The 23120-nt window shown below is 39.5% G+C and overlaps 1 protein-coding gene across 1 annotated transcript in view; it reads right to left on the bottom strand.

Annotated features, from left to right (window-relative positions):
- The window catches only part of LOC136069838 (ribonuclease 3-like protein 2), a 25464-nt gene extending 2873 nt beyond the window's left edge, over window positions 1-22591 (bottom strand). Inside the window, exon 1 of the mRNA XM_065778874.1 lies at window positions 22475-22591. Within this exon, the coding sequence (XP_065634946.1) occupies window positions 22475-22591 (117 nt within the window). The remainder of the gene's footprint in view (window positions 1-22474) is intronic.
- Window positions 22592-23120: the final 529 nt, after the last annotated feature.

The following is a 23120-nucleotide window of genomic DNA, read 5'->3' as shown; positions in this document are numbered from 1 at the left end:
AAATTTAGACCCCTTAAACACACAGATTGCGTAGCCTAGATTAATTAGCCAAGTTGTTACTTAGTCAAATTATGCAATTCTAGGTTAAAGCAATCAAATAATCATATCAAGATATAAAGCAGCGGAATAATAAATAACACAAGATATGATCACCCAGGAAACCACTCGGTAAAAACCTGGGGAGGATTTGACCCACCGATCCTCAAGGCATAACAGAATTCACTATGAAAGAATTGAAGTTCTTACAGAAGGACTACAAGCTCCCTGCTCGACTTCCTAATGCTACCCACCAGTAAAACTTCCTGACATGACTACGTGCAGGCTCCGAATCCACGGACTACTTCTTTCTTGAATTCTTCAATCAGCTACAAGCTCCCCGCTTGCTTTTCTTTTTAAATTCCAATGGTTGCAACTATAATGATCTTCAAGATGTTGAAATCATCTCTACCTTGAAAACCCTAAGTTTTGTGTAAAGGAAGTCTCCTCAAAGATCTCACACGAGATTCACACAAAACAGCAATGTATGAGCAACAAAGCAATATGGACAACCCTAAAAAACGTGGTTAGGGTTTAGTTTATATACCTAGGGTAAAAACACAAAACCCTAAACGTTTAATGAAGTAGGGCTAAGTTGGAAAATCTGCAGAATATTCAACCTGTGCGATTTTCGATCGATCGAGTCTATTCTTCGATCGATCGAGCCAGGCCGAAAGTCCCAAGTACTTCTGCAGCCACTCGATTCCAACTTTACAATATTAAACCAACTTTGAGCAATTCTAAACAAGACTAAATACACTGTTTTGATCATGGTTTACCAACATTACAAATTAGAGTTCTAAATACAAAAACTCCTAAGACCTTAGAACCTAACACTATATAACATTATTATGAGCAATGACTATTACATGGAGCTCTTGTTACAAGATACTTATGTGTAAAATTTTTTAAAATTGAAATTGTGATTTTAGATTACGATTTTAGTTTAACAAACTATTGCACATATTATTTTGTGTGCAATAGCTTGTGTGCACTAGTCATTTCACCTTTATTATTATCGATATATTTTTTTTTAGAATTTTCCTTTGTTGTTATCTAGTACAATTCTCTCCACCCTCTTTTTTCCCTAATGGTACAATTCTTTCGTTATTTTTTTTTTTTTTGACATAAACGGCAGAATAGTTCTCAAACTCAAAATTTATTGTTGAATTGCAAATTACACTTTTTTTTTAATGGGAACAAATTACACTTTCTAATTTTGCCTAAAATTTAATACAATTCTCTAACTTTAATAGTTACTATTAGTTACTCAAGGTCAAGGTAGTCCTTTTGGTAAAACTACTCTGTTAGTCACATAAAATACAAGGACATTTTGGTATTTTTAAGTTTAATAAATAAAAAAATCCAAAATAATTAATAAAAAAGTTGAACATTTTAAATTTAAATTTTTTATTAAATATTTAGCCATCTTTACACCTAACTATTTCTTAGCAACCAAACAACAAAAAGAAAAGAAAAAGAAAAAGCACTTTTCCTTTTAACCCAAATCCAAACCTCCTCAAAACAGTGTCTCTCTTAGCATCCTTTGAACAATATTTCCAAAAAATAAAAAATGAAAACATATCGTTTCGTCAACAGCCTCGCTGTAGTTTTAATATTTGACCATTGGTAGGTTGGTTCTAGCTTTTGGGCTTTTGCACAAAAATGAACCACATCATTATAAGATTCGTTCAATCAATATCATAGCTTATAGATCAAACTTTAGTAAAGCCAACAAATGAAGTCTCACTCAAAATGACAAGAAAAGTGAGCCAACATTTTCACTTGGTTAGGTATGTATAGGAAGAGAAATGAATTGGAGAGAGAGAGAGAGAGAGGATTTGAACCCGATTGGAGGAATGGAAAATTTTGAGGGAAAATTGTTTGTGTTTGTTAAAATAGTCAACTGGGTTCAGAACTTCTGATGGAGTGGAGAGTGAAAGATTAAAAAAAGGGGAATTATACTTTACCACTTGTGGTTTGCCCCAAATTTAACTTACCCCCTGTGGTTTCATTTTTTATACTTTACCCACTTGTGCTTCACTCCATTACCATGCTGTTACCCACCTCATATTCTGCCGTTACTCTAACAAGTTTCTTATAAAAACACAACCCATGAAAGATCAAATACTCCTCTCTCAAAAAAACACACTCTCACACCTACAGTGTTCACTAGACGATGATCTAAAGGCTACAATGTGTCTTTCCTAAGAGATTAGACTGAGACCCAGTCGGGGTTTGATCATGCAACTACACCAAGGAAGAATAAGGCAGAGTCTGGGTTCATCTCCATCAAACAGTATTTTTGATTTGTGGGTATCGATCCATCTCCTTATTTCTGGTGAGTTCCTGACATTTGAGACCTGTAGATGAACCCAGAACTCACCAGAATCGAATAAACCCATCAACATCTGTACCTTTCTGCTGTGCTGGTCACATCGAAGCCTGCGAAAAGCAATCCAATTAGGCAAATACCCAATACTCCCACCTAAAGGATTGCAATTCACACTACCACAATCCAATATTCCAATTCATAAAAACTAGTCCGTCCATCAAAAATGAAACAAACACCACGGTCCAATTTGCTTAGAGACAAATTAATATTAATATTATTTTTATCTCTCCCACCTCTCTCTCCACTAAAACAATTTATGTTATCAACCAATTGATACTGATAATTTGGATTCTGAGACAAACCCATTATCACAATCGGTTCAAAGTAATTATCATCACCTTCCATATGCAAGCTCTCTAATGTACCATCGATTAAACTACCGTAAATGGTATTATTCTTTGAATAATTAAGCTTAAGAACAACCTTAGAATAATTCTTCCCCGATTCGACCATACAGAGCTTCCCAGAGGATTCTGACCAATACCCATTAACGTAAAACACTGAATCTTCTTCCTAAAACTTAATACTTCCCAAATGCCACCAATGGGAAATAGAGTAATTTAACTGGTCTCGAATGTACAAGGTGGCTTTGAACTTGTGAACACCACAGGAGGCGGTGGTTTGGATATATGAGGGGTCGAAGGAGAGAGATATCCCGGATTCAAAGGTTGGGTTGAAGATTTTGATGCATATGAGAGTACAAGAAAACCAAAACTTGAAGATGAACCTAGAACTCACCAGAAATAAGGAGGTGGATTGATACCCACAAATCAAAAATACTATTTGATGGAGATGAACCCAAACTCTGCCTTGTCCTTCCTCAGTGTAGTTGCACGATCAAACCCCAACTGGGTCTCGGTTCAATCTCTCAGGAAAGATGCATTGTAGCCTCTAGATCATTGTTTGGTGAGCACTGTAGGCGTGGGACTGTGTTTTTTTGAGAGAGGAGTGTTTGATCTTTTGTGGGTTGTGTTTTTGATAAGAAACTTGTTTGAGCAACAGTAGAATATGAGGTGGGTAACGGGATGGTAACGAAGCGAACTATAGGTGGGTAAAGTGTAAAAAATGAAACCACGGGTGAGTTAGTTAAATTTAGGGCAAACTATAGGTGGGTAAAGTGTAATTTTTCCATTAAAAAAAAATTGTTAGTTTTCATTTTGGATAAATTGTAGTAAACTCACATGTGGTTTGACTCGTTTGCACTTTGCCTACCCATGATTTAAAACTTAACATTTTACTCACTTGAAATTACATTTGTTAGGACTTTGTTACTCACCTTTGTTAAAAATAAAGGTAATGTTAGGTTCTAAGGTCTTAGGAGTTTTTGTATTTAGAACTTTAATTTGTAATGTTGGTAAACCATGATCAAAACAGTGTATTTAGTTTTGTTTAGAATTGCTCAAAGTTGGTTTAATATTGTAAAGTTGGAATCGAGTGGCTGTAGAAGTACTTGGGACTTTCGGCCTGGCTCGATCGATCGAAGAATAGACTCGATCGATCGAAAATCGCACAGGTTGAATATTCTGCAGATTTTCCAACTCAGCCCTACTTAATTAAACGTTTAGGGTTTTGTGTTTTTACTCTAGGTATATAAACTAAACCCTAGCCACGTTTTTGGGGGTTGTCCATATTGCTTTGTTGCTTATACATTGCTGTTTTGTGTGAATCTCGTGTGAGATCTTTGAGGAGACTTCCTTTACACAAAACTTAGGGTTTTCAAGGTAGAGATGATTTCAACATCTTGAAGATCATTATAGTTGCAATCATTGGAATTTAAAAAGAAAAGCAAGCGGGGAGCTTGTAGCTGATTGAAGAATTCAAGAAAGAAGTAGTCCGTGGATTCGGAGCTTGCGCGTGGTCGTGTCAGGAAGTTTTACTGGTGGGTAGCATTAGGAAGTCGAGCGGGGAGCTTGTAGTCCTTCTGTAAGAACTTCAATTCTTTCATAGTGAATTCTGTTATGCCTTGAGGATCGGTGGGTCAAATCCTCCCCAGGTTTTTACCGAGTGGTTTCCTGGGTGATCATATCTTGTGTTATTTATTATTCCGCTGCTTTATATCTTGATATGATTATTTGAATGCTTTAACCTAGAATTGCATAATTTGACTAAGTAACAACTTGGCTAATTAATCTAGGCTACGCAATCTGTGTGTTTAAGGGGTCTAAATTTCCAATAGCTAACGTTAGCCAGGTTAACCCGGCGCACCTACAAGGTGCACCAAGCCTAGGGTGGCATGCCAAGGTCCAAAAATACCACCAAACCCCTCATTTTGCAAAAAAAGAAAAGAAGATTTTGGGCAAATTCTGGGTAGATTCAAACACATCCAAACCCCATAAAACACCTTAGATTGTCATCTGTTCTCTACAATCACAAGGTAGTATTCTTTCACCCAGTCTTCCTATCCTTGGTTCCATACCTTGGATTTGAGGTATAAGGGTGTGGATGTAGCTTTTTAGCTTCAATCCACACCCTTTTCTTTTTTTAGTTTTTTCTTGCTTTTTCTTGTTCAATAATATGCTTTATTGCTTTCCCTAGTATGTTCTTGTTTCCTAGTATGTCTTTTTGGTTTTCCTAGCATGTTTCCTTGCTTATGCCATGATTTATCACTTTGATGTTGTTGACCTAGCCTTCATGGGCTAGGATATGTCCAAATTTAATGTTTGCACTTAGATCCACATGATTTTAGGCTCCTTGCTAGGTTTATGCTAAGATATATATGCCTATGTGTTCTTTGCCATGTTTATGCTTAGATCTATGTGTTTATGTGCTCCATGCCATGCTTGTGTGCTTAGATCTATGTTGGTTGCTATGCCATGTGCTTCTGTAGCCCTTTTGTCCCTTGATATCTCTCTTTCTTGTGTTCTGGCCCTTATTGGTGGGGTGTAGATCTAGATCCTGTGGTCTAGGCCTACATCTGCATACCTAGGCCTACATTAAAGGGATTGGATTGTTTCCTTCATACATGTCTATGTTTGCTTGCTCGCTTCTATGCTTTATTTTCATGTTAGCCTTTCTAGATCTAGGCTTTGCCATGCTTTGTTCTCCCTGTGGGCTTGCTTATATGGTTACATCCATCCCTCCTAGGGTTTGTTGGATGTAATCACCTGTGAGATGCACCTCCATAGTGTTGGTGTGCTTGATACACACTTTTCTCCACTTCGTGCGATGTTAATATGCTTGCCTTGCTTGCTTTGCACCACCCGTTTGGTTTTCTTTGCTTCTTTACATCTTTGCATGCTTGCTTACATGTTGATGCATGAGTATGTGTGTCATCCATACTCCAATCCAATGGAACTATGGACACTCGATCGAAACCTACATTTGTGCTCCTAGGACACCCCCCTTTTGTTTGATAACATGTTTGTTTGCCCCCGTTTGACATCTTTTGCTAGCTTGTCTTTTAGCATGCTTTCCTTCTATTTGTTTCTTTGCTTATTTGCTGGTTTGTTTCTTTTGTCTTTGCATTTAGGGAATAGGGGCTCGAGTCATAAGGGGTAGAAAATGTGGTGTCTACAACCTCCAAAATGTATTCTCTGGGTATCCCTGCTATCTCTTCTAGCTTCATTGCTGGCCTTACTTAGTTTATTAGGATAATGGCCTCTGTGTTATAGACTAGGGAAAAGGGTGAGGCTCCTATAGCTTGTGATTTGGTTGTTCTGTGAGCCCACAAAGTTGTAGGAAGTTCCTTTCTTCATCCTTTTCCATTCTCCTTAGTCATTTTTCCCAATATCTTTAGCAATCTTTTGTTAGAGGCCTCAGCTTGGCCATTTCCTTTGGGATAATAGGGTGTTGATGTCGTGTGAGCTATGGAGTGCCATTCTGTTAAATGGCACACATCCTTATTTAGGAATGGTGTACCATTGTCAGAAATGAATCTACTTGGTACCCTAAAACGACATATTATTTTCCTTCAGAAAATTAGCCATTAAGCTACCTGTAGCTTTCTTTGTGGCCATAGCTTTTATCCATTTTGTAAATAGCTCAGTGGCTACCAATATCTAGGCACATCCTTCAGAAGGGGGATTTATAGGACCTATGAAATCCAGCCACCAACTGTGGAAAGGATATAGTGCCATAGTTGGGTGAAGGCTTTAGTGGCTGGTATGTTTTTCATCTCCTCACCTTTAACATGTTTGAAACTTCTTAACAAAATCTTGGGCATCTCTTTGCATGGTGGCCTAGTAGTATCCCTGGTGCAAAGTCATTTGCTAGAGCTTTCTGCCACTAGGGCATCCTGCTGGCTCTCCCTCATGCAAATTAGAGAGAATATCCTTTATTTCTTTGTTGGGAATGCACACTAACATTTCCATTGGAAGCTTCTGTTGAAAAAATATAGTTTGTATAACATATAAAACATACGCAGCAGAAAATTAACAGATCTACTTTATTCGGAATTGATAATAAGTATTATGTAAATTTCAGAATTTAAGAACAAGAGAGCGTACCTTGATGCGGTGAAATTTAAATCCAAAGATTAGAAGTACTTTAGAACACTTTTAATCTTCACTCCAATTCCACTTATGCCCAAAAAGTGTGGTCTCTCAATCAGTTTACATGTATGTATTCAAGAGAGAATAAGAGAGTGGTTTACACTCACATACATACCATTTCATACATTACCATGCATTACTAAATTATGTATGTTTCTTTCCTTATATATGACTGATTATCTAACTGGACTAGCTTTTTAGACCATTCCAATTGGGCTTTAGTATGTGGCTTGGATTAGGACCAAAAGGGTTAAATAAGACTTTAGCTCCAATGGGTTTTAGGCTTTTCTGTCAACTCTTGACAAGCCCAAAATTACCATTAATTATATTTAATATCACTATATAAATAAATTATATCCCAAGACTTTATTATACATTTACTCCTTCATTAAAATATTCATAGTAATACAAAGTCATGAATGTTGACTGCCACTTTGAAAATTACTACATCTTAATCCTTGAGTACCCGGTTTAATCCTTTAAGTTATTCATCATATATTTATGAAATCTAATTTCATAAATATATACTTTAGTAACTTCTTACTAAAGTAGTTAGGCCCAACATTCTAAATAACTAAACCCATTAAACTTATCTCAAGAATATGAGTTCCATCTTGAGAATATATGTTCCTTCAACATTAAATGTGGTTGCCCAACATACTAAGGTTTTGATCGTGACTTTAGATCTCACTTCTGATATATCAAAGCAACCTACACTTTATGATTAAGTTTATTATTCTCTTAGGATTGAGAGTTCATGTAAATAGAAGTCGTGAGATTTATTATTCATTTGACAATCGTTAATAGAATAATAAATCTCACAGCGGTCTAGTTCAATATATTTTAACTCTTAAAACATATCAACATATCAACTAGAAGTCTCCACTTCAATGATCAAGAGAAACTATTTTAGTTGATATGTTATAGTCTTCACAAATGGAATGCCCAATTTCATCACCGACTATGAACTAAAATTCTGAGTTTACAAAGAACTTGGGATTTATATCTTCTATGACTAAATCACATAAATCACATACTATGCATCTCATGGACTATATGATAATGTCCAAATATTTATGTTACCATTATTTTAGATAATAATAAAACAAGTTTATTACATATGACATAATGTCATACATGGCATACAATAGGATTTTAGGACACTAATCCCAACAGCTTCTTTCTTTTTAACCGACTAGTAGGTAGTACACCTCGTGTAAGGTATTTTACGTATGGATCCTGCCAATCTTCTTCTTGCATTTCACTGTTCAGCACTTTTGCTTCATTTGGGGGAATAATAGAACAAGTCTTGCAAAACACTAGCCATCTCTGGCCAAAAAACTCCTAGACTCTGCATTTTTTTGCATAGGCCGACATTAAGGTTTACCCCACATATCTCGTGGTGCAACCTATACAGTCATGTCAACCCTTCTTATCTTGAGACACACCTCATCGGCAACCCTTCTACTCCTCTGAAAAACAGATTTCCATTAATATTGAGGAAGTCCTTCATGTTTGATGGTAGATTTAATATAATATCCCTTCCCTGGACCATTGCCTTCAACAAGGGTTCTTACCAATCTTCTGGAGGGCATAATCCGCCTTTGATCAAGCTAGGTTGTTTCTCTACCCTGAGGATCATCTTCTCTTTCTTCAACACAAACTTGGTGGCTAGGGTGGCCAGTGAATCAAACAACTTGTTCTTATTCCGGTTAATCACTTTGCAATCTATGGATGTGAAGTGTTTCATAAGATTTGCAATGTGGCCTTGTAAACAGCCAAGCTAGGACTCTTCACTCCATAGATTCCCCCTACCTACTTAATGACTAACTCAGAATCCCTAAACACATTTAATTTCCTTATGCCAAGTCTTTTGGCAGCTTTCAATCCCGCTACTAGGGCTTCATATTCTACTTCGTTATTTGAACAGGGAAAACATAGCTTATAGGCAAATGTGCGTGCCTCCCTTGGTGACTTCAACACTACTCCTATCCCTCCTCCCTAGGATGTAGATAAGCCATTGAAGTGCATATACCATTCTTGCTCCTCTATCACCAAAACTTCCTGTTAGGGAAGTAAGAAATCACTGGTCCCTAGGACGTTAGCTAGCAAGTCGGCCACTGCTTGCCCTTTGATGGAAGATATCCTTATGCACTCGATATCATGGCATGCTGTTAGAATTGTCCACTAAGCCATTCTCCTTGACAACTGAGGGCAAGTTAGGAGGTACTTCACATGATTGCTCTTGGTCACTAACTATACACGATGCCCTAGAAAGTAATGATTAAACTTTGACACAATAAAAGCTAAGGAAAGACATACCTTTTCAGCTGTTGAGTATCTCAATTTTGGTCCCTTCATAAACCTGCTAATGTAGTATACTGGCCTCTCCCTATGTCCTTGCTCCTGACCTAATAAAGCCCCCAGTGATTGCTTTGTATTTGCTATGTACAACAAGAAAGGCTTACCAAGCAATGGAGCCACCATGGTATGAGGATTTGATAGAATTGCTTGTATCTTCTTAAATGCCTTCTCACATTGATCACATCACACAAAGGCCACTCCCTTCTTGGTTTGTTCAACCAAAGGTTCCAAGATCTCAGTTAACCCGAGGATAAATCTTTTCATACATTCAGGGGCTTCCTTGATAGGTTCTCCAACAATGCATCCCCCTCTTGGCTGTTGAGCAAAGCAAAAAGGTTAGGCTCGTTATTCTCTCGACCCCTTTCCTTTAACTGTCATAACTCATAGACTATCTTGCCATCTAGATCTTAGAAGGTCTCTCAGATTCTATAACTTCTACATCGTCATCTTCCTCCTGTTCTAAAATAGTGGCATTGAAAGGAAGGAAACTGTTCTCTCTTTCAGGTTCGAACTCTTGGTACAAGGTTGCCTCTACATTATGGAGTTTTGCCCTATTAAAAGGCATCATAGTGGCCTCAATGGCCATTGGCCTTCCTCTCCAAACGGCCTTCACACATTAGTGATATGTGGAAGCTACTGCTTTGTGTGCATTAAGCCAAGGGTGGCTCAAAATAATATGGTACAAAGTGTCACCATCCATCACATGCATGAGAGTGCATGCTTTAATAGGTCCTACCCTCAAGTCTAAGGATACATGTCCTAATGTATGCTGCTAATCCTATCCTTGCCACTTGGAATGGCTCTCGAAATTCTTTCTTGTAGAATGCCCAAAGCATCCAGTATCGGGAGGGGTAGAATCTTGGTAGAGGCACTAGTATCTACTAAGGCCTTCTTAATCTAAGAAGCTTCCAAGAAAGCAATAACATAGAAGGATCTCTCGCTATCCACGACCCTATTGGCTAAACCTCTAGGAAAGAAGGTCACTGACTTCCTGGTCTCTTGATATGCCACCTATAACAAGCTTCCCTCAGAAGCAGCTACTCCCTAGCTCCTTTCCACCACTCAAGTTAGGGCCTGAGCTGCCTCTTTTCTAGCCAATGGCCTAAGGCCCATCCCTTCGAGAAAGGCGTGCACTTTATCATCTTATTGGATTCGCAACATCATCTCTTCATCTTTCAATGGCGCTGGTGCAGCACTGCTACTGGCTATATTCTCAGCCTCTTTTTCTATAGGGTCCTCACATCCTATGAAGAAAGTCTTTGCCACTTCGGGTTTGTACATTATTTAATCTCCATGCTTTCCATTTTTGATGACCAAATCACCCTTAGCCATCTTCTCATGGAATATGTTTCCCAGAGCATAGTAGTCCATAGTGTGGTGATCAATCCTTCTATGGTATCGACAGTAAAGCGCACCTCGCTTTTTTCTCTTCTGTTGGTTCACATTTGCACTCAAGCAAGACCACCATGCCATCCATCACCCAAGCTTTAAGGATACTGTATAACTCTTCTACCGAGATAGAAAAGGGAGGAGGAATACTACTTCTCTCTCTCTCTTTTTGCCCTTGACGACCTTCTTTGGCTCTTCCACTGCAGCTACCTCCACCATTTTGCTCTCCTACTTTTAAGGCTATCTAGGGGTATTTGTGGTTTATGAAGTCGAACCTTTAGAGGGCTTCTTCACTAACATGCTCATTCTCTTAGATGCTTCTACTAGCCTTGTAAAACTTGAGATCTGTAAGTTCTCTAAGTAGGGACGATACTCATACAGCATGCCAGCAATGCAGATGTCCATAAATCTTTCTTCCTACACAAGATCATAACACATCAAAGAGATGTCTCTAAACCTACGGATGTAGTCTAGTAACCCTTCATATACCCTCTACATTTCCTACAGCAGATTTGATAAAGTAAGTTTCTCATCCAAAGCAAAAAACTTCTTCATGAACTGGGTAGCCATGTCATTCCATCTCAAAACCAACCCTAGCGAAAGGCTGGTGTACCAGATGAAGGCACAACCTTCCAAAGATTTGGAGAAATCCCTGAAGGGCTTCTTCACTAACATGCCCATTTTTCTAGATGCTTCTACCAGCCTTGTAAAACTTGAGATCTGTAAGTTCTCTAAGTAGGGATGATACTCATACAGCACGCTAGCAATGGAAATGTCTACCAATCTTTCTTCCTACACAAGATCATAGCACATCAAAGAGAGTTTTCTAAACCTACGGATGTAGTCTAGTAACCCCTTATATACCCTCTACCTTTCCTGCAACAGATCTGATAAAGTAAGTTTCTCATCCAAAGCGAAAAAATTCTTCATGAACTAGGTAGCCATGTTATTCCAGCTTGAAACCGACCCTAGCAAAAGGCTGGTGTATTAGATGAAGGCACGACCTTCCAAAGATTTGGAGAACTCCCTAAGCCTCAACTCATGGTCATAGGAATGAGCTGTCAAGGCATCCAAATGCTCTTTGGTGTTAGGACATATATGTTTTAACTTGTTTAAGAACATATGTCACTTAGTTATGTAAATTGGCTAATCCTTTGACAAAACGCACTTTGCTTGTAATTGGGTAGTTCTAGGTGTTTTTAATACTTCAAGAAACAATGTTTCAAGATCAAGTGTTGAAGTCATCAAGTCTGTCCAAGAGAAAGCAAGTTGAAGTGCAAAATTTATAAAGCTCGACACCTTTCAACAGCTACCTCGACACCTGCTATCTGTCGAGATTTAAAAAGTCAGATTTTCAATCTGATTTTCTTGGGATCCGTGAATATGTTTTTGGGCCTTCTTTTCTTCTAACCCTAAACATATAAAAGGATTATTTTAAGAGCCGTTTTGGGTGACACAAGTTGCATTATCATTGAGCAATCTCTGTTTAAGCAAATTGTGATCAACAGACGAAGTTCTTGACCTAGTTCATCTTCCATCAAGAAGTTGCTGTGTATTTGCACCATAGGGTTTTGTAACCAAGCATCTTCCTGCTATTCATCATAAAGGATGAACTGAAGAACTTTGCAGCCAACCATTCTTCCTTAGTTGGTGTTCTGAAGTCGCGTACTTGGATCCGCGCATTGGTTAGTCACGTACTTGGGAGCCGTGCATCAAAGGTGGAAACTGTCACTACAGATCAAGTCCAATTGGGTATTGGGGTAAGGGTTCAACTGTAGGTTGGTAAGGTACTTGGGATTCCTTTACTTGTAACCGCTTGATTTGATAATAGTGGAGTTTCGGGAGTGGTGACCTGAAAATCACCCGGTGGGGTTTTTGCCATTAGGGTTTTCCCCATTCGTAAACAAATCACCGTGTTATTTATTTTCCGCTGCATATTTAGTTGATTGGTGATTTGTTTGTGCTTCCATAAAATTGCATGATTAATTGATTAATTAATTACTTGGCTAAATTAATTAATTAGGGTTAATCACAAGGGGTCATTCAGATTGTGACCTATCAAGTGGTATCAGAGCAGGCACACTCTGATTAGGGTTTAATCTTTGCTGTGTTGATCCATTGACCCCTGTTTGTCATGGATAGAGGACAATCTTTAATTATACCTCCTTTATTTGATGGCACTAACTATGCATACTGGAAAGTACGCATGAGAGCTTTCTTGCAGTCTTTAGATGAAAAGGTGTGGCAAGCTGTAGAGATTGGCTGGACTAAGCCAACAGAAGATCCGGCCGATTGGGATGATACTAAGATCAAGGCGGCTAACTTCAACAGCAGAGCGTTAAATGCCCTATTTAGCGCAGTCACAAATGAGGAGTTCAAAAAGATATCCTCAACTGAAACTGCTAAGGAGGCTTGGATCATCCTCCAGACTACCTATGAAGGCACAAAGGCTGTCAAAGACTCAAAGCTTCAGAGGCTCACTACAAGCTTTGAAGAAATTAAGATGGAGGAGGATGAGTCATTTGATGAGTTCTATGCCAAGCTCAAGGACATAGTGAACTCGGCCTTCAATCTTGGGGAAACCATCCCAGAACCCAAGATTGTAAGGAAGGTGCTCAGATCTCTACCTGAGAGATTCCATGCCAAGATTACGGCGATAGAAGAATCAAAGGACATTGACAAGATTCCTTTGACTGAGCTGGTAGGAAACTTGCAAACCTATGAGATAGGATTATCTAGGATTGGCAAGTCAAGTAAAGGTAAAAGCATGGCCTTGAAGGCAAAGAACAGTGATACAGATGAGTCTTCCGATGATGAAGATTCTAAGATGAAGTCCTACATCACTCGGCAGTTCAAGAAGTTTATGAAGAATGCCAATGGAAGGAGCTTCGACAAGGACCGGAGGCAGTTCAGTTCTTCACAGTCTAAAAGCCAAGACAAAGGGAAGAAGGATGCTAAGGATGGAAGTCAGTACACTGTTCCTGCAGGACCAAAATGCTTTGGATGTCATGGGTTCGGACACATGAAAAATGAGTGTCCTACATATCTCAAGAGCATTGGGAAAAGCAAGGCACTTGCTGCAACTCTAAGTGACACTGAGCCTGAAGATGATTCCGACAATGAGGATGACGGAATCTTAAATGCCTTCACCGCCACAGTCAATCCTACTGAAGGGATTGTTGAAGAAGTGGATGAAGAAGAAGAACTGGTGGAATCAAAATTTGAGAAAATGGATGATCAAGATGATATCCATTCAGCCTATGAGAAGCTTTATAAGCTCTCTGAAAAGCATGAGAAATTATACAGGCTGGCCACCAAGAAGCTCAGTGATGTGGAACTTGATCGTGAAGAGTTGTCCACAAAGTTTGATGAGGCGAATCAAACTATTGGAGCACTGAGATTTGAAAACACCTTTTTGGCTGAGAAGACCAAGAAGCTTGAAGCAGAGCTGTTTCAAGTCAGAGCTCAACTAGAGAGGACTTCAAGTGCAAAGCTTGATGAGATGCTTAGCAATCAGAAATTTGCTTCGGATCGAACTGGTTTGGGGTATGGTATTTCTTTCTCAAATACTGCTTCTACTAGCAATACTGTTTTTGTTCCTCCTGCTAATAATACTGAAATTGAGAATACTGATGTCAAAACTGAATTAGCTAGTGAGAACTTAGACAAGGGTAAATCTATCTTAGGAGCACCCCCTAAGCAAGATAAGAAAGATGATAAAAACCCTAGGGCTAAGAAGGCTAACTCTCAAAAGCCTAAACAAAAGAAGCAGCATCTCTGTCATCATTGTGGAGCTGCCGGTCATACTAGACCAAATTGCTATAAGTGGTTAGCCACTCAACAGAGCAATGGCGTGATAGCATCTGGAAACCATAATCAGCTTCAATCCTCTCTTGCTCCTCTTGGAGATCTTCTGAAAGCCCTCATGTTCCTTTCGAACTTGAACGGGTTAAATTCTTCCCCCTCACCGCCGGTTCAAGGATTCAATCAAAGGAAAGGCTCTTCCAAGGTGTGGAAGAAAAAGGACTTTAAGTGATTTCATCACTTTCTTTTTCCTTTTTGTTTTTCTGTGTTTTGCATTGCTTGTGTGTTTTGTTTTTCTGCTGAGTCAGTCTAGTTTTTGCATTATTTTGTTTAACATGTTTTGTGTGCTTACTTTCAGTTTTGTTTATTTTGTTTATAAAAAAAAAAAAAAAAATTGAAAAATCAGAAAAATACAAAAACAGTGTGTGTTTTGTGTACTTTGGTACTTGTGTACCTTGGATGGCCAATGAAACAAAGTTTTCTAAACTTTGTATCTCTTGTAGCTTAGATGAGCATCTCTATGCACAACTAAGCAAGTGAGCTTTGTGGCTCTTGTTTGTGATGAGTAAGATTAGGTTATCTCTTAAAACTTAACACTCATATCACTCTTTTTGACGGGTAGGACTAGAAAATCCTAAGAGAAAGGCATAAATAACCATCTCACCACTGTTGCCCGCCAATCATAATATGACACCTGTATGCTTCGGCATAGCAAAAGTGCAGTGTCAAAGACATTCGTATGCTTCGGCATAGCAAAAGTGCGATGTCAAATGCTTAACATCTTGGGTATTTCTTTTCTCTCTTTTATATACCCATGTATGATATGCTAAAATAAAAGAAAACATGCAAAGAAAATAAAAAGCAAAAAGATTAAAAATGCTTTAAATATGGTTGCAAGCGTGTATTCTAGGAGATGTGGGAGTTATAGGATGTACCTCGAAGGTGATAGTCCCCATCAAACAGTTATGATTGTGTGTGAGTTAAAAGTTATTTTCTCATATCTCAGATCGTCATAACATTTATACACATATGCAATCTTGCGATGTTTTTCACACACAACACGCAATATTCTTTGCTACTTTTGATACATGTGCAGGTACAATGTGATTTGGCCATCACAAAGGTTTTACATGTGCTAATGTATGCTCACTAAACTGTCATAACTTGTTTTTGAAATATAAAATTGGTTAGACTTGTTTAGTGTGTGTGTGTGTTTTGCATGATCCTTGTGCTTATTTTCTTGTTGAGAGATGTTTTTGAGAGGTTTATATGTTGAGTGGATCTTTGGTTGAGATGTGTGTTGGATTGCATTCATGTCTGTGTTTTTCCTTTCTCGAAAAACTGGTTTTTACTGCTGGCTCGACACCTCCCTCGACACCTCCTCGATACCTGTCATCTGTCGAGCTTCTCAAGTTGTTTCTTATCGCAATCTCGACACCTCTTCGACACCTGATGGATCGATCGAGAAAGTCTCTGTCCCCTCGATAGATTCTCGACACCTGATGGATCGATCGAGATTCACTTATGCTGTTTGAGTCTTCTTTCTCGACACCTGTCTCGATACCTTGTGGATCGATCGAGATTTCTTCTGTCCTCTCGACAGCTTCTCGATACCTTGTCGATCGATCGAGCTTCTTGATTCTGCATTTGGCCTTGATCCTCGATACCTCTCGATACCTGCATCTGTCGAAGGCATTTTCCTCGATACCTTCCTCGACAGCTTCCTCGATACCTCTCGACACCTCAGCTGTCGAGAATTACTGAGGTGCCTATTTAAGAGCTGTTCGCGATTTTTCACTCATTTCTCTCGATCTCACTCGATCTGTCCGTGGCTTTTCATCTTCCAGACTTGATTTTCTCACTCAATCTTCAACCCCACTTGGATCTTGCTCATTCCTTGCTTCAATCTCTTGGTAAGATCACTTTTCCCTTCCTTTTTCATGCATTTCATGTTTGAAAACCTAGTTTTTGGGATTTTTCATAAAAATTTGGGGTTTTTCAAAATTGTTGAGTTTTTCTTCAAATTTTGGGTTGGGTTTGCACTTAGATGATTTCAAAATGTCATACATTGCATTTCATTTGCATTATAATGATATTTACATGCATTTAGATGTGTGCTTTATGTTTGTGTGCTGCTAGGATTGGATTGGGCTGAGCCCATGATTTTTTTTCCTTTGCATGTCACATGCTCATGCATTCCCATGCATACGTACTTGTTGTTCAACATATTTGATATATTTGAACTGTGTTGGGACTTTTCTGATTGTCTCCCTCTCTATCTTTTTCTCATTCTTTTACGTTAGTCGTGTCTATGGCACCCAAACGTAAATCTACTCCTGCTCGGAACCCTCTGCGTTCTGGAGCTTCTACTTCTTCAGATACTACTCCCTTTAACATTCGGTTCCGTGATGGAGATGCTCATAAGGCATTTTCGGAGAACTTTTCTAAACGAGGTGTTCATTCGGAACGCCAAGTTATTCTGGCGGACTTCGCCGATACTGACCTTCCCTCTGTCATTAACAGTAGGGGATGGGGGTCACTGTGTGACATCCCGGTCACTTGCCCTCTCGTGCTGATACAGGAGTTCTACTCCAACATGCACGGGATTGATCTTTCAGTACCTCATTTTGTTACTCGCGTTCGAGGTATGCGCATTCCTGTCACACCGCAACTTGTTGCGGATGTGCTTAGAGTACCTAGGATAGAGTTTCCAGATTACCCCTCTTGTGAGCGTCTGAGGACTGTGTCCAAAGATGAGCTCATCTCTGCTTTTTGTGAGCGCCCTGCTGATTGGGGTGAGCATCAGTTCACATCATGTAGGCCTTTTGCTAAAGGTCCTAGATTCATTAACATGGTGATGACTTTTGTTCTCCATCCTCTTTCTCACTATAACTCTATCACAGAGCCTCGTGCTCGATTTTTGCTTTCTTTGCTTGAGCATCTTACCATAGACTTCCCTTCTCACTTCATCCGATCTATCATAGAGGTCTATCTTGATTCGGCGTCCCGTGATAAGCTCATCTTTCCTTCTGCTATCACGCGGATTCTACGCCATTTTTCTGTTCCCTTTCCTGTGTCCGACCACTTCACACACATATCTGCCATAGACGCTGCTACCGTAAAACGTAGTGAGGCGCAGTTCAGGTCGAGACAGCCAGGTGCCACTCCTCCCTCCCGTTCGGCGCCGCCCAGATCCACTCCTTCTACATCTGCTCCTTCTTCCTCTTCGAGCGATGTCTCCCTTGGTGATATTATGGCGCAGCTGCAGCGCATGGACACTCGTCTTGATACACTCTCTGCTGAGTTGTATCAGGTGAATGTTCGTGTGGGTCGTATTGCACGACGGCAGGCGATCATGGGTAGATTTGCTCCAGAGGCTACTCCTTCACCATCTACTCCAGCAGCGTCAGATTCTGAGGATGATGAGGATGATGATGATGATGATGATGGGGATGCTAGCTCTGCCGATGAGATGTCTACATGACACTCTACCCTTTGTCACTCGTGACAAAAAGGGGGAGTAGTTTTGGGCTATGAGAGTAGTCATCTTAGGGGGAGAGTTAGTATAGGACATTTTTGATAGGGGGAGTGTTGTCATCTTTTTGAGGGATGTAGTGAGGCTATATGTATTTTTTTCTTATCTTATATATACATTGGTCTTGTATATGAGGTCCTTTGACCATTTTTACATACATTGTACTTATCTTCTCTCTTATATATGTTGATGTATGTTTCTTTCACCTCTCTCTTCATGTGTTGTTTCTTTTCTATCTTTATACACATGTTCTTTATACTTGTATGCAATCTATTTATTTCTGTTTCACACAAGATGCCTTGATGAGTTTTGTTTAAAGTGTTTCAGAAATACAGGTTGTCAAAGTCTACTTATCATAAGCTCTCTTCTTGCAAAGTTTTTCAAGAGTTTGTGTTAGGATAGATTTTATTGTATTCAACAAGTGAATATGAGTTGAGTGATTTATGACTTCTCTCATATGCTCATTTGTTTGTTGTGGTTTTGTCACGGATTGCCAAAGGGGGAGATTGTTAGGACATATATGTTTTAACTTGTTTAAGAACATATGTCACTTAGTTATGTAAATTGGCTAATCCTTTGACAAAACGCACTTTGCTTGTAATTGGGTAGTTCTAGGTGTTTTTAATACTTCAAGAAACAATGTTTCAAGGTCAAGTGTTGAAGTCATCAAGTCTGTCCAAGAGAAAGCAAGTTGAAGTGCAAAATTTATAAAGCTCGACACCTCTCGACAGCTACCTCGACACCTGCTATCTGTCGAGATTTAAAAAGTCAGATTTCCAATCTGATTTTCTTGGGATCCGTGAATATGTTTTTGGGCCTTCTTTTCTTCTAACCCCATCAGAAAGGATGATCTGAAGAACTTTGCAACCAACCATTCCTTCTCAGTTGGTGTTCTGAAGTCGCGTACTTGGATCCGCGCGTGATCAACAGACGAAGTTCTTGACCTAGTTCATCTTCCATCAAGAAGTTGCTGTGTATTTGCACCATAGGGTTTTGTAACCAAGCATCTTCCTGCTATTCATCAGAAAGGATGATCTGAAGAACTTTGCAACCAACCATTCCTTCTCAGTTGGTGTTCTGAAGTCGCGTACTTGGATCCGCGCATTGGTTAGTCACGTACTTGGGAGCCGTGCATCAAAGGTGGAGACTGTCACTACAGATCAAGTCCAATTGGGTATTGGGGTAAGGGTTCAACTATAGGTTGGTAAGATACTTGGGATTCCTTTACTTGTAACCGCTTGATTTGATAATAGTGGAGTTTCGGGAGTGGTGACCTGAAAATCACCAGGTGGGGTTTTTGCCATTAGGGTTTTCCCTATTCGTAAACAAATCACCGTGTTATTTATTTTTCGCTGCATATTTAGTTGATTGGTGATTTGTTTGTGCTTCCATAAAATTGCATGATTAATTGATTAATTAATTACTTGGCTAAATTAATTAATTAGGGTTAATCATGAGGGGTCATTCATATTGTGACCTATCATTTGGCATTCCAAACCGCGTCATCATACTTGGGGAAAATGGGAGGTATGTAGTTGGTAAGATAAGGTTTCCTAGCCATCTCTTCAAGATTAGGAGATCTTGTATCAATGTAAGAAAATCTCTCTGCTTTTCTATCCTCAAGTAGAATGACTGCAATGTCTTCCCTAATTAGGTAGGGAGATGCTTGAGGTCCCTCGGTCAGTGAGGATACCCTTTGGTTAAGAAGAGGATCAAGATTCAACCTTTCAGTCTCTCCATAAGGTCTTTGGCCACCTTGTGGGGTTTGAGGGGTAACTATCCCCAAGTGTAAGGACTAGAGCTCCTCCCACATGGAGGCCTGAGAATGCTGAAGGTTCTCAATGCCTACCACGAGGTCTCTGTTACCAGGTTGTCTGACCTTTTCAGATGATTCTGAGCCTTTAGTGTGCATAGAGACATGGTCTACTCTTACTTCTACTTACTGGTTCTCTTCTGAACCACCCTAAGCACCTACGTTTTTCTTTCTTAGAGGCATCAAATGACCAAGGAGAAAGATAACTAAAAAAAAGAATGTAGAAGAATAGATGGTATACAACTAAAAGGAAGAATAACCAGAGATTCTCCCTAGCGGAGTCACCAAAAATGTTTGTGCAAGTTAGATTTGTGAACTAGTATGAAAAACGGATGAGCTATCTAATAGTACATTTTGATAAAAAAAGCTTGTAAGTGACAAAAATGAAATCTTTAACATCATATAGTCGAGAGAAAAAGAAAGTGTTGCAAGGAAAGTAAAGAAAATAAGGAATGTATGTGGAAAACCCTTAAGAAGGGGTGAAAAACCACAAGTGAGCAAGGGAGAATTTCCCTTACTCCTTCAAGATCTCTATTATGTGAAAAGTGGAAGTTTTCCTTGTTCAATGACGATATTTTTCCTAAAAGACAGGCCTTTTCTCTATCTCACTTCCTTATAAACTTTCTACTCTTTTCTCTAATGTTCTCTCTTGGTTTTTGCCCTAATGGTCTAGCAACATGTTCCTCTTATAGCCCGAGGAATGTTGCTAGGTACAAAAGACAAGTTTCAAACCGTGATTCACTTATTTGAACCCTAATACAGCTGATGTACTATGCAGTGGCTGAAGGAGAAAAAGGAAGCATGCCAAGGTCAAGGTAGAAGTGTGAAAAGTGACATTGTCACTTCGTGGGGAGCAATCCTTGGACAAGGAAAGGGACATCACGGGTATTAAAAATGATGCAAGTGTCCTTAACAGCTGTCTAGCACAAGAACAACCAATAAAATAGAGAGATTTCATAGCCTTTGACCACAAGAGGTCACTATCTCCCTTTTGTGAGTGTTGGTTGTCCATGTCAGGTGCAAATTTCACTCTTCCCCAAGATGGTCATGCTATTAGCATGGAACAAAGATCCTTTCCCCCAGCCAATGATTCCTCTCCTTTGCTCATAGCCATTCCATGTGTAGGGTCCAAATCTAGCCATGTCAGCATCCTTACCTGCCTTGACTGGTGTACTGTACACACCTCAAAATCCTAACCTAGAAATATAGAAAAGCAAGAAATAGAGTAGAACTTAAAACCATAAATCTAACAACCTAACATGCTTTAAAATAGAAATCTACTAAACCCTAGGCTACCTAAGCATGTTAAAACATAAATAAAACAAGAAAAAAAAAAAAAAAAAAATTACCCCTCAATTACTTTTGACTCCTTATGAGTGTCCTAGGACTGTCCATTGGCCTACCGGCTGCCCAGCCACTATCTCTGCTCAGAATGTGTTGGTTGCACCACTCTCTATTCCCCAACAAAATTGCATATCTTGTTTCTTACCTCTCTCTGTTTTCACTTTACTCATCCAGATAAGGATTTAGCTTTCTCATCACCTACCTCTATGGTATGCATCAAGTGGTCCCTGCCTATACTTACCTCTTTTGGGTGAGATGTCATCCTAGTAGGATATCTCTCTCCAAAAAAGCTTGAGCGGGAACCCTAGAATAAAACCCTTTTATCTCCACCACTAAACCACACCCTCTGAAAGCCTTGACCCGTACCCTGGCCCTTTGTGCATGCTCCACTCCGTCTGAATTTGTTTCTTTCTAGCCTTCACACCATTTCTGCTACCTCTGCATTTGCTTGGTTCTGTTGTACATACTAGCTAATGTTTATCTCTTGTAGCGTGAGGGATGTGGGCTTTTAGGCTCATATTTTTCTGCCTTTTACCCCTTTTTGGACTGGGTATTGCTTGGGCAAAAGCCTTCATCTTCCTTTTGAGCTAGTGCCCTTCCCTCTTTATGACCGTGGACCTTTTGGCCACTGATCCTGCCATACCACTTCATTGTGTTTGCTATAGCTTTACCTCTATTTTTATTTCTTATTACTCGTGGGCTTGCAGACTGATGCTCCTACCATTTCAGTCCATTTTTTCATCAATTTTTTGCTTAAGGCTTCCTTGGCTCACTTTCCACATCTTTACCTCTTTTGGGCTTTGTTGGCCAACATTCTTGTTATTCCTTGGTCTATTTACTTCTTTTTTAATCTCTTTTACTCCCATAGGCTTTTTGATAGATTCTTTGGGCTTCTTCAACCCAATTACTACATCTTTACCGCTTATTACTTTTCGGGCTTATTGGCCTTTAAGCCAGCCCATTGAGTTTACTAATTCATTTCTTGAGCTTCCTGGGCCCATTTACTTCCTTTTTACCTCTTATAATTTCCATGGGCTTACTACTTCATTTCTTGGGCTTCCTTGGCCCATTTACTTCTTCTTTACCTATTTTTATTCTTGTGGGCTTGCTAACCATCAATCCTGCCATTCTAGCCACTAGGCTTGTTTCCTTATTTCTTTACTGTTTTCTTCTTCTTACCTTCTCTATTGTTGAGCTTCTTCTGTTGTTGGGCCCTTTGTCAAAAATGGGCTTCAACAAGTATCACAATGTGCAGAAGTACAAGAAAGAAGAATGAAGGGAAATGGAGAGGAAATGATACATACCTCGTGATTGAGGAAGGACATGAGACGAGTCTCACTAAACTCATTATACCCCATCTCATCCGTGAGACACTTGCCGGAGGGAGTGCCAGCTCTCCACAGATGGTACTCAGCATCCATCATGGAAAGCAGGGCGAGCATGAACTGTGGAGGATCCTACAGAACCCGCGAAGTGTCCTCACCCACCAACTAGTAGCATAGTAAAGAACCCTTAGACGGCACCCTCAAAGGCTAGGTGATCTTAGAAATGATGATGGCGGCAACCTCCAAGTTCAGGTCCGCAATAGCAAGAGCACCCACCTATGGACTCCAAATGACCTGTGATAGTACATAAGGTTAAATGAAGAATCCTAAGAGTATGTAAGAGAAAGTAATAGGGAAAAATGAATGTTAAACTCACCTCCTCAAAAGAAAGTCTGTCAAAGTGAGTTCTAACCAAGGAGAAGCTCTTCAGATCCACCTCTACCCCACGAGTGATAAGACCATACTTCATGGCCAATGTTGAAAAGAGAAAACACAATTTACAAGATGACTGTCTGCAAGATGACAGTGTGCAAGATGACAGTGTGCAAGATGACAGTTTGTAAGATGATAGTGTGTAAGAAGAATGGGTACAATTTGCAGATGACAGTTTGCAAGGTACATATAT

Source organism: Quercus suber, unplaced genomic scaffold (assembly GCF_002906115.3).
Source record: "Quercus suber isolate HL8 unplaced genomic scaffold, Cork oak 2.0 scaffold_192, whole genome shotgun sequence".
NCBI lineage: Eukaryota > Viridiplantae > Streptophyta > Magnoliopsida > Fagales > Fagaceae > Quercus > Quercus suber.
The sequence above is the reverse complement of the archived record's forward strand: the minus strand, read 5'-3'. Positions and strand labels throughout refer to the sequence as shown.